The 18,584-nt window shown below is 47.9% G+C and overlaps 1 protein-coding gene across 1 annotated transcript in view; it reads left to right on the top strand.

The window, feature by feature from the left end:
• The window catches only part of AMPH (amphiphysin), a gene marked incomplete at both ends in the record, with an annotated part of 166,595 nt that overhangs the window by 101,714 nt on the left and 46,297 nt on the right, over nucleotides 1-18,584 (top strand). The window contains one exon of the mRNA XM_080338588.1: nucleotides 14,621-14,675. Coding sequence (XP_080194714.1) covers nucleotides 14,621-14,675 — 55 coding nt within the window. The remainder of the gene's footprint in view (nucleotides 1-14,620; nucleotides 14,676-18,584) is intronic.

The raw sequence follows: 18,584 nt of genomic DNA, 5'->3' as shown, positions 1-18,584 counted from the left end.
CAGAAGAACTTGCCAAGCCGGTCTCCATCATCTTCCATCAGTCCTGGCTCACTGGGGAGGTCCCATATGATTGGAAATTGGCCAATGTTACCCCAGTCCACAAAAAGGGCTGCAAAGCTGACCCTGGTAACTACAGGCCTGTCAGCCTGACCTCGGTGCCTGGCAGGGTTATGGAGCAGATCATCCTGAATGGACTCACACAGCACCTTCAGGATGGACAAGGGATCAGACCCAGCCAGCATGGGTTTAGGAGGGGCAGGTCCTGTCTGACCAACCTGATCTCCTTTTATGATCAGGTGACTCAGCTGGTGGATGAGGGGAAAGCCGTGGATGTGGTCTATCTGGACTTCAGCAAGGCCTTTGACACTGTCTCCCATAATATACTCCTGCAAAAGCTGGTAGCCCGTGGCTTGGACAAGTGCACTCTCTGGTGGGTTAAGAACTGGCTGGGCCCAGAGAGTGCTGGTGAATGGGGCTGCATCCAGCTGGCGGCCAGTCACTAGTGGTGTTCCCAGGGGTCAGTGTTGGGTCCTGTCCTGTTTAACATCTTTATTGACGATTTAGATGAGGGGATTGAGACCATCATCAGCAAATTTGCTGCTGACACCAAGTTGGGAGGGTGTGTCAACCTGCTGGAAGGCAGGAGGGCTCTGCAGAGGGATCTGGATAGACTGGAAAAATGGGCTGATTCCAATGGCATGAAGTTCAATAAGGCCAAGTGCCTGGTGCTGCACTTTGGCCACAACAACCCCCTGCAGCGCTACAGGCTGGGCGCAGAATGGCTGGAGAGCAGTCAGGCAGAAAGGGACCTGGGGGGACTAATTGACAGGAAGCTCAACATGAGCCAACAGTGTGCCCAGGTGGCCAAGAAGGCCAATGGAATCCTGTCCTGTATCAAAAATAGCGTGGTCAGCAGGACAAGGGCAGTGATCCTTCCCCTGTACTCTGCATTGGTGAGACCACACCTGGAGTATTGTGTTCAGTTCTGGGCCCCTCAGTTCAGGAAAGACATTGAAGTGCTGGAGCGGGTCCAGAGAAGAGCAACAAGACTGGTGAAGGGACTTGAGCACAAGCCCTATGGGGAGAGGCTGAGGGAGCTGGGGTTGTTTAGTCTGGAGAAGAGGAGGCTCAGAGGTGACCTCATCACTCTCTATAACTATCTGAAGGGAAGTTCTAGCCAGGTGGGGATTGGTCTCTTCTCCCAGGCAGTCAGCAATAGGACAAGGGGGCATGGGCTTCAACTCTGCCAGGGGAAATTTAGGCTGCATATTAGGAAGAAATTCTTTACAGAGAGAGTGGTCAGGCATTGGAACGGCCTGCCCAGGGAGGTGGTGGACTCACCGTCCCTGGAGGTTTTTAAAGTGAGGTTGGACATGGCACTTAGTGCCATGATCTAGTAAACAGACTAGATTTGGACCAAGGGTTGGACGCGATGATCTCTGAGGTCTTTTCCAACCCAGTCGATTCTGTGATTCTGTGATTCTGTGAGAGCTGGGGTTGTGGGCAAGCTCATACTGGGCAGCACCACGAAGGAGGGAAAATGCAGGTAGTGGGTGAAAAGACAAGAGGAAACGGCCTCAAGTAACACCAGGGGAGGTTGGGCTTGGATCTTAGGAACAATTTCTTCCTGGAAAGTGTTGTCAGGCATTGGAACAGGCTGCCTGGGACAGTGGTGGAGTCACCATCCCTGGAAGGGTTGAACAAATGCGGAGATGAAGTTCTTAGGGACGTGGGTTAGTTCCAGGGTTGGGTTATGGTTGGACTCTATGATCCTGAGGGTCTCTTCCAAAGAGAATGATTCTATGATTCTGAGCTCAACAAAAAGCCTGGCCTGCTACCTTGTTCAAAGGCCCGTTATTGAACACGCCAGCAAGCAGACTTGTCATTGTTGAAATCATGCAGGCCATATGTGTCCCTAACAACTCCTGTGCGCTGTCCAGAGCGGTCTGGACTTGCCAAGGTCCAAGAATGTGTGATGGCTGGACAAGCAGCACAGTGAGCCATTGGCAATCCCTTAATTCCTTTGCAGTATTTCACTGGCGTTTCCCTGTTGGCCTCTGTAACCTCAGGACTCCCTGGCTCATCCCCATAAGATTCCGGGTGTGCTCCAGTGAGGCCAACACGGCTCAGGGCATTCGGCTGAGGGTCCTCACTAGCAAACGCCCATCTAGCCTTGGCGTCTTGTCCCACAGCTTGTCACAGGCTTGTGGGAGACCATACCAGCTTCTTCACAGTGCCCGTGTCCCTGATGAAACAGCGTTAATTCTTCACTCTTTGCACTTCCTAGCTATCAACAGGAGCCACAAGTGGTGGTTGTATTCAGTTGATCCCTATTTTCTCCCTGTTCAGGAAAACGGTTCCTTAATTCAGTATTCTGTGTATCTGCAGGCCTACCCGTTACAGTACTGGGGCCAGTATTATTCAATATATTCATTAAAGATTTAGACGGGGGAATAGAGTGCACTATCAGCAAGTTTGCTGATGACACTAAGCTGGGAGGAGTGGCTGGCACGCCAGAAGGCTGTGCTGCCATCCAGCGAGACCTGGACAGGCTGGAGAGTTGGGCGGGGAATAACCTGATGAAATTTAACAAGGGAAAGTGTAGAGTCCTGCATCTGGGCAGGAACAACCCCAGGTTCCAGTATAAGTTGGGAAATTACATATTAGAGAGCAGTGTAGGGGAAAGGGTCCTGGGGGTCCTGGTGGACAACAGGATGACCATGAGCCAGCACTGTGCCCTTGTGGTCAGGAAGGCCAATGGCATCCTGGGGTGGATTAGAAGGGGGGTGGTTAGTAGATCAAGAGAGGTCCTCCTTCCCCTCTGCTCCACCCTGGTGAGACCACATCTGGAATATTGTGTCCAGTTCTGGGCCCCTCAGTTCAAGAAAGACAGGGAACTGCTGGAGAGGGTCCAGCATAGGGCAACAAAGATGATTAAGGGAGTGGAGCATCTCCCTTATGAGGAAAGGCTGAGGGAGCTGGGTCTCTTTAGTTTGGAGAAGAGGAGACTGAGGGGTGACCTTACTAATGTTTATAAATATATAAAGGGCGAGTGCCACAAGGATGGAGCCAGGCTCTCCTCGGTGGCAAACAATGATAGGACAAGGGGTAATGGGATCAAGCTGGAACACAAGAGGTTCCACTTAAATTTGAGAAAAAACTTCTTCTCAGTGAGGGTGCCAGAGCACTGGAACAGGCTGCCCAGGGGGGTTGTGGAGTCTCCTTCTCTGGAGACATTCAAAACCCGCCTGGACATGTACCTGTGCGACCTCACCTAGGCGTTCCTGCTCCAGCAGGGGGATTGGACTAGATGATCTTTTGAGGTCCTTTCCAATCCCAAACCTACTGTGATACTGTGATACTGTGTAGGCACCATACATATGGATGGCATATTTTCTGCAGACTTGTGACTGCTCTTTCTCCTCTCTTTGACTGAGGAAAATCTTGATATGTCCTCCCCAGGAACTAAAGAAATGGAAAGAACTGATGGAGAAAGAGGCGCTGATCAAGGAAGGAATGTAGGCTAATTGTACCTTTAAATTTTCTCGGCTGTTGTTGTGGCCAAAAGCCTTAAGGACAAAGGCTGCAAAAGGAGAGTTGCTTTGCTAGTTTGGACTGTACTCACTGATGGGCAGTGTGGCTGTTGGTGATTAGTGAAGCCATATTGTACCTGACGGATGGAGGGCATCAGAATCCCCCCGTAAAGACCCATTTGGGATGTCTCAGTTAGACTGGGGCACAGCCTGCACATGCTTACCCATGTAATTCTCTACTTGGAGCTCTGACCTCTCTCCTCAGTTGGCATAGGATGGGTGAGAATGTTCGATGACAGCAGCTGAGGGCCTGTGACACAGGAGCTGGGGCGGTGATGGAGGCGCTGTAGTGGGGGTAGTGATGCCGGTGCTGGGGCAGTGATGGAGGCCTCTGTTATCCCAGCACTGGTGCCAATCACCGTCGTTTCTCCCTTGGGTGACCATTCCCTGGAACAATGTCCTGTCCCCATGCTCTCTCCGTGTCCATTCCCAGCCGGCCACACTCAGTGTGGGCAGGTGCTGTGTTCACCCCCTCCCACCTCAGAAATGACCACAGACAGAGGTGCTGCAAAGCCAACACCCAAGTGGTTTAATGAAGCGAGAAAATGGGGTCTGGGAGGGGCTGGGGCTGGAGAGGGTGGGTGCAGGACTCTGCCTCTGGTCCCTCTCCTGCTGGGCCACTTTCTTCAGGCACTGGTGCTGGAGCTGCTGCTGGAGCAGTGTGATGGGCACCGAGTCCTCCTCGTCCTCAGTGCAGTGCGTGCAGCCGTGAGGCCCCGGTGCCCGAGGGATGGCGGGGAGTCGGTGGGAGGTGCGGCAGCCGAGGGGCCCGGGCAGCTGCTGCCACAGCCCCTGTGGTGGGTTTGCCCCCGTGGGCGCAGCCACAGGCAGCTTGGCTGCTGGGAGTTGGATCCTGCGGTGTTCAGTCAGTGTGTCCCCCCGTGGGTGCGTCCTCATCCATGGGTGGGGACGCCCGTTCCAGCAGGCGGTGGGGATGACGGTGGTGGGGCTGTCAGCAGCAGGATGGGGTAGAGGTGTCGGTCCCAGGGCTGTTGGTTCCAGGCTGGGAGATGGTGGTGGTTCCTCTAGGTAAGCACGAGGTGCTGGGCAGGGTCGTGGCCTCTTCTCCAGGGTTGGGGCCAGCAGGGTCGCCGGGTGAAGGTGTAAGAACTGGTGCTTGGCAGGCCCGGGGCCAGCGCTGTTGTTGTGGTGGGCAGAGTCTCCCATGTTGGTTGGTCCACCTGGTCACCTTCTCCGCTTTGGTGGGATGTTGTAGTGCAGAGAGGTGTCATGGCCCTCGAGAGCTGTGGCTGGCATGGGGCGCTTGGTATTGACGTCCCTTGCAGCTCCCGGTCCTGACAGCACCCAGCAGGACATGTTGCCCGGTGGTAGGGGCAAGCGGGTGAGCACCCGGAGCTGCCTGCGCTGCATGTCCTCCATTAGTTGGGCCATGGAGGGCCGGTGAGGCTGGTGGGCAGGCGGTGGGCTGGCCAGAGGGCTGAGCGGAGGCCTCTCCAGTGGGTCCGTCAGGGGGTCCCTCCAGAGACTGGCCAAGTGACAGTCCTCTGAAGGCTCCTTGGAATTCTCTGGAGAGCTCTGCTCAGGCGTCTCCATGGGACTCATCTGCAGCCAGGGGACCAGGTCTGTTGCCCCAGTGCCCTGCATCTCCTGAGGAGCTGGTGAGGGGGCAGTTGCCGCCACCCCCCAGAAGGGGTCGTTGTCCCCCAGCGTGGCAGCTGCCAGGTGGTCATCAGGGCAGTCAGCCTCCGGCCCATACACCCAGAAGTGAGGGACTTCAGTGGCAGGGATGCTGCTGTCCAGGCTGTCATGGCCATCGGGGAAGGTGGTGTAGATTTTGAGGAGATTCTCCACTGCCACCTGGTCCTCTGTGCAGCCATCCTCTGCCCTGTACACCAAGGGGTAGGGGAGCTTGTTGAGGGAGGTGGTCAAGTGGGGGATGTGGGGGACATTGGGCATGGTGTCCTCACCATCCCTCAGTCCCTCCCCGCGACTCCATTGGCTCCATGGGCCAGCTGCCCTCTGCAACATACTCGGACAAGTCAGGGAGCTCATTGAGCACCTCAGTGGTCATGCCTGGGCCATCGGTGGTAAAGCCACTGTCCTGGCTGTCCCCAAGCGGTGCAGGTGTCACCTGGTGCTGGGTGCTCTCAGCCGCATTCTCCCAGAACCCATCGAGCTCCCTGAGGCTGTTGGGGAAATAAAGGCCGTCAGGGACGGTGTCCTTGCTGTCCCCCACCCCCACGGCCACCACTCAGTCCTTGGGGCAGCCACCCTTGGCCACATACTCGGAGAAGTCCAGGAGCTGGCTGAGGAAGGTGGGAGACTTGGGGATATGGCCAGTGCCATCGCCATCTTCCAGCCCCGCCACCGCCCCTTGCTCTCTGTGGCTGGTGTCCTCTGCCCTGTACTCAGAGAGATCGGGGAGCTTGTTGAGGCAGGTGGTGGGTTGGGAGTGTCAGGGACATCGGGGATGGTGTCCTCGCTGTCCCTCAACCCCATTGCCACCTCTCACTGCTTTGCGCAGCCGCCCCTGCCACGTACTCAGAGAGGTCGAGGAGCTCACTGAGGAAGGTCGCCAAGCCGGGGCTGTCGCAGTCATTGGGCACACTGTCCCCGCAATCCATGGTGTCAAACCAAGAGGACATGGCGATGGCCCCAATGTCCTGTGCCGGCTCCAGACTGGCCTCTGCGCAGGTGGTTGGTTCCTGCTGAGGCTGATCCCCCGGATTCTCCAGGGCTGCCTGGGTGGCCACTGCTGCTGACAAAGCAAACAGAGCCACCCCAAGGCAGGTGATGCAGCTTTCCTCAGCTTGGCCACCCGCCCGCGGGCTCTGCCTCCGCCAGCACTCACCTGTAGGCTTCCCCATGGTTGTGCTGGCAGGTGCAGCCAGGGCAGGCTGGTGGGGGCTGGCAGTGGGACCGCCAAGCTCCCTGGCCACCCTGTCCTTGCCGGAGGCCTCTGCTGACTTCTGGGCACTGCCAGGCTGGGTGTGGGGCACAGGGGGACCCTGCGCCCGCTGAGCCACATGGCCACGGCGTGGTGGGTGGCTGGGGCAGGCAGGGACGGGCAGATGGCAGGAGCCCGTGGGGTACAGGGGCTGCCCCTGGGCCACGGCCCCCGGCCCTAGTGCCATGGGCTGGTGTGGCACCAGTGTCCCCATCATCAGCTGCTGTCCCCAGGTGTTAGATGGGGCAAAAGCAGCAGGGACAGGGAGCAGCTGGACCCCTTGGGGCAGCGGGACCTGCTGCACCCCTTGGGGGAGCTGGACTGGCTGCACCTCATGGAAAAGCTGCACCCCCTGGGGCAGGTGCACCAGCTGCACTCCCTCTTGGAACAGCAGGCCTTGGGGGAGCTGAACGTGCTGCATCCCCTGGACCAGCTGCACCCCTTGGGTGAACTCAACTGGTTGCACAACCTGGGGGAGATGGGCTGGCTGAACCCCCTGGGACATCTGCACCCCTTGCGGGAGCTGCAGCAGCTGCCCCAGGGCCCCCGGCACCTGCTGCCAGACAGCGCCCTGTCCCATCTGGGATGTGACAGGGTGGAACTGGGCAGGCTGCGAGGATACCATCATCCCCGAGACAGAGGCAGGGAGCAGTGGTGCCATGGTGGGGATGGCGAAGCTCATGGCTGGTGCCTGCGATGCCATCGGCTGGAGAAGGATCCTCTCTGTTGGGGGAAGCACAGCAATGCGAGGGGTTTAGTTTTCATACTACAACTTCCCATCTCAGTGATTTCCCATCCTACTGGTGATGGCCTGGTCTGGCCTGCACTAAATGATGGTTTCCCCTCCTGACAATGGTTTCCCAGTAATGATTTCTCAGCCCCATGATGGTTTCCCAGTTTCCCATCCTGAAGGTCTCCTGTCCCCACAATTTCCCATCCCACGTGTGATGGTTTTTTCTGGTTTTGTTGTGGTTTTTTTTTTGTTTTGCGTGGGTGAATTTCCTCACCCAATTAGTTGAAGTGAAAAGGGCTAAGAAGGAAAGGTGTTGCTTTTTCATTACCTATGGTTTTTCTGTCCTGATATTTTTTTCATCAGGAGGAGTACCTAGGGGCTAATTGGCCCATGTTTGCCTCAGACCCACATGGTCATTTGCCCTGTGCACCCTACATGTTGCTTTTCCTGCAAGCCGGGGGGACAGGGCAGGAATCGGCACCTTAGGGGTTCTGACTTCTCATAAAGAGCAGCCTGACAGAATTCGTCCTGGTGTCCAAAGTGCTTCCAGCCCGGTGATGAATCTCCCCTCATACCCAATGGAGCCCATCATTGGCGCTACACTGTGGCAGGGAAGCTCTGAAACCACCCCAGGTTTCAGGTCCTGATCAGTCACCTGTCTCAGCCACGGCAGTCAAACTGGATGAGGGTGGACAAGGATGGATGACGAGGAGGAGGAGGACGGACAATGATGAGGAGAACGGACGAGGAGGAGGAGGATGGACCAGGAGGACGGGCGAGGACAGATGAGGATCGATGGGGATGAGTTTGGCTTTGTCTGCTGCTTCTCACAGTGACGGACTGGAGAGCGCTGGGAAGTCTGGCTGGACAGGTCGACTGTCAGATGCCAGATGGCCATGGGGACAGTGTGGGGTCGTCATGGCAATGCACAGTGACATCAGAGAGGCCTTGGGAGCCTGGGTGATGTCACCTGTTCTGTGGTGTCACCGCTGCTCTGGAGCTGGGGACGTCCAGCGGGGCTGTAGGGATATTGGCCCCTGGGGAGAAGGGGGAGAGAGTGGAGATCACACCTCCACCTTACAGAATTTTCTGGAAGGTTTTCCACAGCTGTGTAGATGTGACTTTAATGAGAGCCTTGCTTCTTCCTGCTCCTTCACACCATCATGAAATAGATTTTTTTATTTTGTTTTGGTTCTCTCCTTTTTTGTCTTTTCCATAGAACTAAAACAGTCGAATCAGAACTAAAAAAAATATATTTTCACTTTCTTTTTTTCGTAGGACGTCACAATTCACTTATCTCCAAGTGTATTTTAATGGCTCTTAGTGCTTGCTTCATTTTTGTAAGAGATCCATGTTGTATTTCATGTCTATGTATATTTACCTCTCATGATTTTCCCAAATGTAGTTATGAGACTTATTTTAGAGACTACAGTTAAAATACCATTAACATTATGTATCATTTATGTACACACAAAGATATAGCAGCTGCTACTACAAGAGCAGCTGACCATGATGTGTTTTCAGTATATAGCAAAATGTCAAGTGCTGTTGCTGCAGGTTGCTAGCCAAACCTGCTTCTATGGACTGTTTTACTTAATGTTTTCCTCACAGTAAGAGCTGTTGTAATTGTAGGGGTCATTAAAAGGTTTATTCTGGCCAGATCTTCATTTCACGCAAGCATGCTTAGCTGCCTGTCAGCTGTGGCATGACATTGTCTTAAAGTTCTTCTGTAAGACAATTAACTTTTATTGCAGTGCTCTTCTTGCATGAGATGTGCCACTGATTTCTTAAAATTAATTTGTGAGTTAGGATACCCAAGATGAGATTCACCACCTACATGTAGGCATCAGAAGTGCCTCACGGTGTCCCAGCTGGCCCCCAGCTGTTGCCGCAGAAAGGGGCTGCAGTCCTGCCTCATACCTGCTGGCTCTGTGGTCCTCTTGAGCAGCACCCCATGACATCTCCAGCAGCCACAGATGCAAGTGTTTGGGCAGTTGAACCCTGCCCTTGGGGAGTGATAAGAGTTCCAGATCATGACACCTGAATGTAGGTTTCTGTGTTTGAGTTGGGGCTTCCCAGATGCTAGTGCTGAACTGGGCATTGTGGTCTGGAGGGTCAAGACAGAAACCTGTAATTTGCCTCAGAGCATCTGTGGGTCTTAATGGCTTTGAACAGCCCTGTCTGGGACCCCTAACCATGTACATGGGCTTACATTTCCCATTTTAGCTTAGCCTTGGGCATGCAGTCCCTCCTTAAGCTTTGTCACAGGCTGGTCCCCATGCCTTGTGGACCTGCTGCTCACATCTAGATCTCCTAGACAGCCCCTGGCCCTGGATCAAACCCTTGCTAGTTTGAGGGGTGTCAATGAAGCCTCTTACCAGCCCCTGCCTTTGCCCGCCTGGCCCAGACCCTGCAGGACAACGCCCACCAGTGAGGGCATGACCTATGCTGGAGTCACTTGTAGCTCCTCCTACAGCCCCACCAACTGAGCTCAACAGCTGCTGTGCAGGTTGTGAGTCAGTTGTCTAAATGTTGGCATCTGTTGCTTCTTGAGAGACCCTAGTGTGTCCTCCCTGGCTTCCAAATGCTGTTGAACAAAGCTGGCAGGTTCCTTAGGACTAGTTGAGTTTGCCATTTGTGGATATATCACAACTGGCGCTAGACAGCTATGCTGAGTGAATGGTTTTGACTGTGGGATTTTCTGAATTGCCATCCTGACTCTACAAGTTGCAATGAAGAGATCTAAGATGAGGAGAGGCACCCAACTCATGTAGACAGTGATAGGTGCCTTAATCTGGAGTTGAATGATTTTGTTAAGCTTCACTTAATGCAATAGTCCTTTGCATTCATATTTCTGAGTTCCCTGAAAGACCTGCCAGTAAATACTACCTTAAGTGTTTGTGAACGGAGGGACCGTGCTACTTTACATTGCAGCTGATATCCGCACATTACAATAAACGATGTCTTCCAGGTGATACAGAAAATGCTTTCCTTTGAGCTATTTTCCTGATGTCTTAGCAATGGAATGTCAAAATTCCAGTATTAGACATAGAACTGCATTAATAATAATCTGGTTTGCATTTCTGTGAGGCAGGTTATTAATTAACCAGTGCTGCAGGTTCAGTATTGACAGTGCTCTTGACTTCGCTCAAGTGAAGTGATTTATTTGTTTTTGCTATCAAGCACATGCAGTGCTGACCTTTCTTGTAAAGATGTATTGTGTTTACATCCTGTATGTGACATGATAGAAAAATCCAACTCTTCTGCCTGGAAAGCTGTGAATAAGTGATGCCTGGCAAATAGGTCATCCAGTTCCAGCTTTCATGGAGGCGAGGTGGCCTTTAATTCCTGAGTGGAAGCAACGATTTTTCTAATGTGTCTAAGCAAAAGCTGATAAGACACAAATCATGGTTTTTATGTTTTTAGCCACTTAAGGTTTTGCAGGTCTCGTCAGCCTTATGGCCAGTAGTGCTGTGACTCTCTTTGTCTTAATTCTAGCACTAACATATGATTAAATAGTATTCTTTGAAAAGAAAACCAAAACTAAACATACACAAGCATCAGTAGTACTGAAAAGGCCTAATGCTGCTGTAAAGCTGTGTAAGACCTGTGGCTGTAGATGACAAGATCCTGAAACACTGAGCTTCCTTATCTCACTGTGTGCACATGTCTTTACCAGCTATGTAGTGCTGACCATGCAGTAAGACCTGAGAGTAGAAAAGGGCATCTGACAGTGACACTGACTGTGTGCTACAGTGTTCAGAGTAACAAGTGTTTGTTCGGGACATGGCTGTGAAGGCTTCTGTCAATTCCTAATGAGGGATGTTGTTTCAGTTTGTTAGCATGCCTCCCTTGCTCCTTTGTGCAGTTTAACAAGATTGCCTGGCAGATTTTCTGGTAATTTGTATGTTGAGTTTGACCAGGTAAGCTAAAAGCACTGATTTCTGGTGCTCAAGTCCAATGAGAATGTACCTGCTGTTATCAAGCAACCTGGTTGTAAGAAGTTTGCTATTAAGATGCTACTGAGATTTCTCTCTGGAGTTTTCTTGCATATTATGAAACTCTGACTCATTTTGCTGCCTCATGTAAAACAAATAAAAGAAATTACGAAACAATAAAGGAAGCATCAGTGCTGTCTTGGGAAATCTCATTTCAGAGGAGCACAACATCTGAAAAATGACACCTACTTTTCATTCTCCTTCAAGAAGCTGCATCTCAAATTAACAAAATTTATGGCCTTAATGAAAAGACTTGGAGCAGTGGTTTCAGAGCCACCAGATGCTTTCATATGATAGACCAGAAAGGGAAAAGTACATCAGGAGGCATCAAGAAGGGGGAATATTAAATATTTGACAGTTTTTAAAACAGTGCATTTTAAAACCACCACATTGTGGTTTGCAAGGTGTGTGGAGCCAGCAATGTGGTATTTTCATCCTGTGAATATTAATTAATCTGTTAGATGATAAAAGTGTATCTACCTTCACTAATAGTGAGTTTACTGTAGCAAAATGTGTAGACCAGAGGCATGTTTTGCAGAACTCACAGGGCTGAGGACTTCTGATACAAATTGTTATTTCTGATATTTTATAGGCAGGTCTAATTCTGTTGCCAAATGGAGAGAGTCGATCTTAAATTCAATGGAAGCTGGCCCTTGCCCATGGGTGCTTTAATGTCACGTGGCACACAACATTTGCTCATGAAGGAAAAGTCATATGGCTCTACGCTGCTTAGATATTTCAGCAGCTTGTGACCTGTTAACAACCTAGACTGAGGGAGCTTCTTGCTAAAATTGTTCTTTCGAATTGTCAGAATTCGTAACAGCACATATGGCAAAATATTTGTATCCATCGTGCTTTACTGCTTTGACTTTTTCTTCTACATTTTCCTGACCAGCAGCTGCTGATGGCTCACAACACTGACCAGCCACGATGGATCTCATAGTGGTTTACGGTACCCATCGTGAAACGACACAGCAGTACAGTTATGGACATGGCATTTGAGCAACGTGTGCCCGTGACATGCCATTCGTTGTGTGCTAGTTAGTGACAAAATGGTACATATATGAGTAAATATAGGCCTTTTTCCTGGATGTCAGGGCAGCTAACAGGGTTCTGAGTCTTTCAGCTGCAGTTTGCTGCTTCTGAAACATCAGAAATTCTTCAGTAACTAAGAATGGATATTGTATGGGCACCTGTTCAGCTGTGTCTCAGTGAAGAATTGAATTGCTGTCAATATCTACTTCCCATTTCCGCCACAAGCTAATCGGCTGTATGAGCACTCAGGCCAAAGAAGACAGGAATTGGAAAGAAAATTTCTATACCTTCATGTGGCTTCTCAGAGTACAAGAGAACCTCCCAGAAGGAGACTGGCACGCATAAAAGGGAACCTTCCCTTCCCTTTCTGCTGAGTGTTTGCCAAAACTCCTCTTCAGATCTTAGAGCGAGAAATTCTGCTCTTGGGTTTAGTCTCCTTTTGACTGTGGCAGTGTTGTTCACTTCATGCCTAGCTCAGTGTGGAGCTGACAGCTTCTGTTGTCTCTTTACCTCCCATTCTAGCACAGAAAGAAGTAGAAAAAAGCTTCTGAAGCCTGTTAGGATGCTACCATGTTATGTAGGATGACAAATTGTGTTGTTGTGATGCATTAGGGTGGTGTACAAGTATACTTTCTTAAGGAACACAATATCAAGCTATCAGTACTTTCAGAACTTTCTGTTGTGTTGCAACGAAGGGAAGGATTTGCATTTCCTTGGAGCATCAAATATGGTCCCAACCCAGAGACAGATTGGTGGTTTGAGTGCTGCTGTGCTCTTGCTGTTACTCAGCAGCTTCTCAGGTATTACCCTGGTTGGTGTACTCCTGTGCTCAGAATTTGGTTGATTAATGGATTTAGGTTCAAAAAGAAGTTTTACTTCAGATCAATTTAGTGCAGAAGCAACCTTCTGTTCATTGAATCCATAAAGTGAATTCAGTCTATCCACCTTCTAAATTCTTTAATATTTACAGGACCTTGAAGCAGTTGTTCTCTTCTTTTGGCACATTGCAATTTGATCCAGTTCTAAAGTCCTGCAGTTCCCTGCAGGGAGCTGGGAGAGGCAAGTGAGTTTGATTGATGTGATCTGCATATTGCAGTATGTATACTGGTGAGGCAAGTATTTTTTGAGAAACACCTTTTGAATTTAATGTGGCTGCACATTAGATGGATTCTAAGCTCCACATGGTCCCTTTCAACCTAAATTTCTGAGGATCCTGTATCTGAATGCTCTGAACATCACTACCACTGATGGCAAATCTTTTACTGACATCAGATGTCCTTTGACTTAAGTGGAATTACAACAGCTTGAGATTGCCTCCTAAAGTATTCACACATGCAGCCTTTGGGGGTCTAACTTTCACACAGAAAAATATGAGAACAACTCCAAAGCAGTCAGTCATATTTTGCAGTCGATTTTTCCAAATGGTGTAGCTGTATGTGAGAAAATGTGATTGCGAGTTGATATTCATATAATTTCCAACTGCTTAAATCATTTGAAGAATATTGGGAACCAATAAACATGGAGTGTTTACAAAATCTTCAGACTATTGAAGGTGTCTTGAACAACAGCGTTTTAGCTACAAAGAATGTGCTGTAGTGTAGCACAGATTTTATTGCAAATTGTAGGAGCTGTGAAGTCCAACTTGTGATACAGTCAGAGATAATATAAAGCAACCCATTTAGTTTTGTCTATTCTGAGTTTTTCGAAGGCTATGGGTATCAGATAAAGAAAGATCATTTTGATGTGTTTGCCAAGGAAACAGTTGAGGTTTCAATGCAGACTGCAAGATGCAGTAGCTAAACTAAACAACATAATCAATGCTATTGTTTCTTAGTAGTTATTTGCTTGCAAAACATATAAATGATAAAATACTTGGAAAAACATTTGCAAAAATATTAAGCCATTTTTGTAAGAGCATGTTTTTTTCTGCAAGTCTAGACTGGCCTCATTTGGGTGTTTTCAAGTGGAGGTGATTATGCTTCTTCATGTTTCAGATGAGGACATTGGCCAGTTCGTCTTGAAGTGGACCTTGGCCATAAAATATACATTTCTTTCTTTGGCTGGAATTCTTCCCTGTGCAAATGGCTGATAAAATAAAACCAGAGAGTACAATATGCGTAGCATCTTGGCCAGTCCACCTTTTCTGTATGAACCTGTACATGCTTTCAACATTTAATCAGAAATGTACATGCTTGCACTATTAATCAGAAAGCTCCTGAAATTGCTCTTTGTTATTAAGTTTGATATACTGTATGCATGTTTTAAAGCATAAAATTTAACTGAAATGTGTTTTCAATAACATAACTGAAATGTGTTTTCACTTCCTTGCCTTTTTTTTTTTCTTCTTTTCCAGGCAGAGGGTTCCAGGCTCCAGAGGGAACTGAGAGGATATTTAGCAGCCATAAAAGGTGATTTTTAAGTTTTACATCATGTTTTCATAAATGAAACTTCTTTAAAAAATTGAGACACATAGGCTTGTTTAAAGTATACAGAGACAAATACAAGTAATATTGCTTTTGTCATTAGCAGTCAACATTTCTGCTTTGGCTCTGGCACAGGCTCTTTAGCTTGTTGCTAGGGATTCTGCACCTTCACTGTCAACTCGTGTGTACAGTCTTGCATACAGGGTTCATCCTTGCCTGTCCTTTGTATGCAGGACTGCTGCCCAGATTCTCACGTTGCATGCATTTTGAGCACCCACAAAATCTATGCATCTTCTTACTCGTCTTTGCAAATGCTAGAACATGAAATACCCCATGTACAGCAAGGGATTGCTTGACCTCCACAACTGTAACATTTCCAGGTATTACTAGTTGGATTATGATCTCCCACCAAAACCATGCTCCCCACAATTATGTGTTTTCTCATCTGTTTCTGCCTGTTTAATCCATTCTTTTAAGTTTAAAAATCAAATGTGATCTTTTGTGATACTACATTGAAAATCCAAGTAGCAGAAGCTCACAGGTGAGTGCCTAAATATCAGAGATTAAGTTAACAGCTATTTAAATCCTACTGTAAATCCAGCATACTTAGCTTAGCACCATACACAGAGTGTTCCCTTTCTCATGCTGCCCCTGTTTGGAGGAGTTGGAGGACAGATGCTAAAGGGAAGGCAAAAAGATTTGGTGACTAACAGAGAGAAAATAATGCCTTCTTGAGATAAATATATATATGTGCATGTGTATATTTTTTTAACCTGATTTCAGTCCACTAGGTAAAATGTTACAAACCAGTATTAACATCTCTGGAAATCACTGTGTCATAATAAAGCATTAGCAGCTGTTGAAAGGCAGGGAAGAAAACTCTTTTTGATGGGAACTGTAAAACAGGAAGAAAAACAGTAGCTTAAGTGTCTTTGCTGGATGGGCTGAGCAAGGAAAATCCTCTACTAGACAAGAGGTATTTTGCCTTGTAGGGATTTGAACAATGTCTTCTGTTCTTAGAGGAAATTTCTGTATCAGTCAGCACTGGATGCTGATTTTACATTCTTACTTTTCAGTCATCCCTTCCCCACACCCATTATTAGATGGATACTGAGAAGCAACATGATGAGGCTGTTTGTTGTCCAGATGGCTTTTCTATCACATAGGTTGACTGTTTACATGCTGCTTTGACTTCCGTGTTGGTGACAACAATCCCTCTTTCTGTGTTTTATTTTCTTTCTCTTTCATTCTCTTATTTTCCTAGAACTTTGTGCGTTTGTGGTCCTTTTGGTGGTTTACTGTCTAGTGGGCTACTCCTTGCACCGAGTTTTGTTTTTAACTTGGCATGAAATGTGTCATTGGGCAACTTTTGCCTTTTTAGCCACCCACTTCTGCTCAGCATCTTTCTCCTGTTGCAGCCCATAAGTCCATATTTGAAAATAATTTGGACCGACTTTCTTACTGCAAATGAATGAAAAGTGTTTGCTAACACCTCAGTATCTTCATGTCTTGAGACCCAGTCATAAGCAACTCACAAAAGCCTTAAAAATGTTATTCTCCGAAGCCAACAAGCCACCAGTGGGGTATTCCTGGCACACATGTTGGCACACCTTCATGTAGACTTTGCACTGTGGGATGGGAGGACAGCCCAAGGCAGGAGTCCAAAAACACAGCTCTGACTGGGGCTTCCCCAAAGCTGTCTAGCTCATCTGTGGCAAAGACCCTTCCAGATTTTGAATGGCAGAAGTAGATTCAGCAACTGCTGAATCTCTTTGTTGCTATTCCTTGAAGGACTGCCATCATGAAGACATTTTTGGGATGGCTATGCACAAAAGCATGGGAACCCCCAAATTTAGGCATGGGAGTGGGATGTTTGCACATAGGACATCTGAGCCTTGGAGTCATGCTGTCATCAGGGGCTCATTTTGCAAGGAAAAGGGTCAATCATATTGGAAAATAATGCACTTGATATTCTTGTACTCTTACAGATGTGAGAAAAGCAGTTCATTTTAAAGGGTTTCAGGAATTGGCAAGATAGATAACTTTAACTGAAACGTTTTATAAAGCTGGTATGTTGTGAAGTCAAGTAAAAAGTTTAATTCTGCTGCATGACTTTTGAGTGACTGGATATTACAAATTGGAAGTATGAGATTCAAGCATGATTTAAGCTAGGAATGGTCAAACAAGCCTCCTTATGACCCCCTATCCCTTGATTTTGATATACTTCACAGTTTGAGATTTGATATCACACATTCTTAAATTAAAGAATTTTTGCCATATTCAGACTCCTCCTCTTGCTCAGAGATGCTTCTTTGTCTTAGCTGGATCTTGATATTTACTGCTTGTTACTCAACGACTCAGAGGAATCATGTCATAAAGCTGTTGAACTTCTGAATGGCTTTTATGTGCTGTTTTATTTCACCTGCATGATAGTTTCGTGTCTGGTGTGTATCAGGGGTGTTTGTACCTATGAGACTGTGCACTATCCCCCATTGCTATAGTTGTCTCATGCCTCAGTCTTCTGTCTCTTTCCATCTCCTTGGCAACGTACATCTGGGTTCTCTACTTCACGATTTACTTTTTTAAGCTTTTGAGTTCCGTAGGTGACTTGAACAGTTTTACGGACCAGTTGTTAAAGAAATCCTATATCAGACATACAGACCTGGATTTACATGCAGGTGGCAAGGTGGCAGAGGTAAAAAAGGAATCCTGCAACATGAAAAAGAAGCACCATGCTTTTCAGGTGGCTTAACAAAGTGAGGAATAATAACCAGTTTACAGGAAGGGAAGGGGACATTTTGCAGATCTATAAGCAGTTTTGCTGCCTACTTGTCAGTCTGTGGCAGGCAGACCTGCGTATATCCTCCAGACACACAAATCTTAAAATCAATCATGTAATTTCTTAGAAGCAATAAACTATCCATCATTTTTCTGTAAAAGTTAGTAATTAATTATGAAATTATTAAATTGTTTCAGTGGGAACTCTAATCCAGTCCTAAACTTACATTCGGCCCTTCAAAGGGACCCGTGCGGCTGATGTGGCCCCCAGTGAAAATGAGTTTAACACTCCTGCTCTAATAGATAACTAGTAATAACAGATACAATCCTTGTGGCAGGATAGGTCATTTCACTGGAGAACCACACATTAAGCTCTTTTCCCCACTCAAATAATTAAATATTAAGAGCCAGACCAAGGTGCCTCGCTCCATCAGGAAAATGGAATTTTCTCCATGATTCAGTCTAGATTTCCCTCCTGGGCAGTGAGGTAACCCTATTGTATATGGGTCCTATGGAGTCTCAGGCCAGTCTCAATCTCCATGGGCGCTTGAGTATATTGGAATTGTGATGGCAAAGAGTCACCTACCCTCTGCTGTCTCTAGGGTGCTTAATGAGAATGTCTGCACCATCACCCCCAGGATCCCTACCATGTGGGGGCATCTAGGAGTCCTTTGGGGTTCCAGGGACAGGGGCTCTTTCCTCTAGAAAGAGAGTTGATTTCATGCAGGATCCTCAGACGTCAGTAACTGGATTATTCAGCATCATTTTCCCTAAGCGATGCAATTATTTTGGCATTTGTAGTTATTAAATAAGTGACCCAATTACCAAGAAGCAGCAGTACTAAATGAAACAATTGCTATTAAATACACTTTTCTAACTGTTCATCAGCAGTAAAAATTCTTCTCACATTTCTTAGTACATTAATGATTTGCTTTAAACAATTCATCTTTCTCAGTGATAGCAGTTAAAAACAGCAGAGAGACACAGCCTGCGGTCTATGGCTGACACTAATCCTCTTAACTTCAGTGCTGAATCATGCATAAAAGGTATCAGTGCATAAGAAAAAATCCTGTGTGGAAACCAGCAAATAAAAAAAATCATTGGACATTGTAAGTT

The sequence above is a fragment of the Nesoenas mayeri genome (genome assembly GCF_963082525.1).
Source record: "Nesoenas mayeri genome assembly, chromosome: 2".
Classification (NCBI taxonomy): domain Eukaryota; kingdom Metazoa; phylum Chordata; class Aves; order Columbiformes; family Columbidae; genus Nesoenas; species Nesoenas mayeri.
The sequence above is the reverse complement of the archived record's forward strand: the minus strand, read 5'-3'. Positions and strand labels throughout refer to the sequence as shown.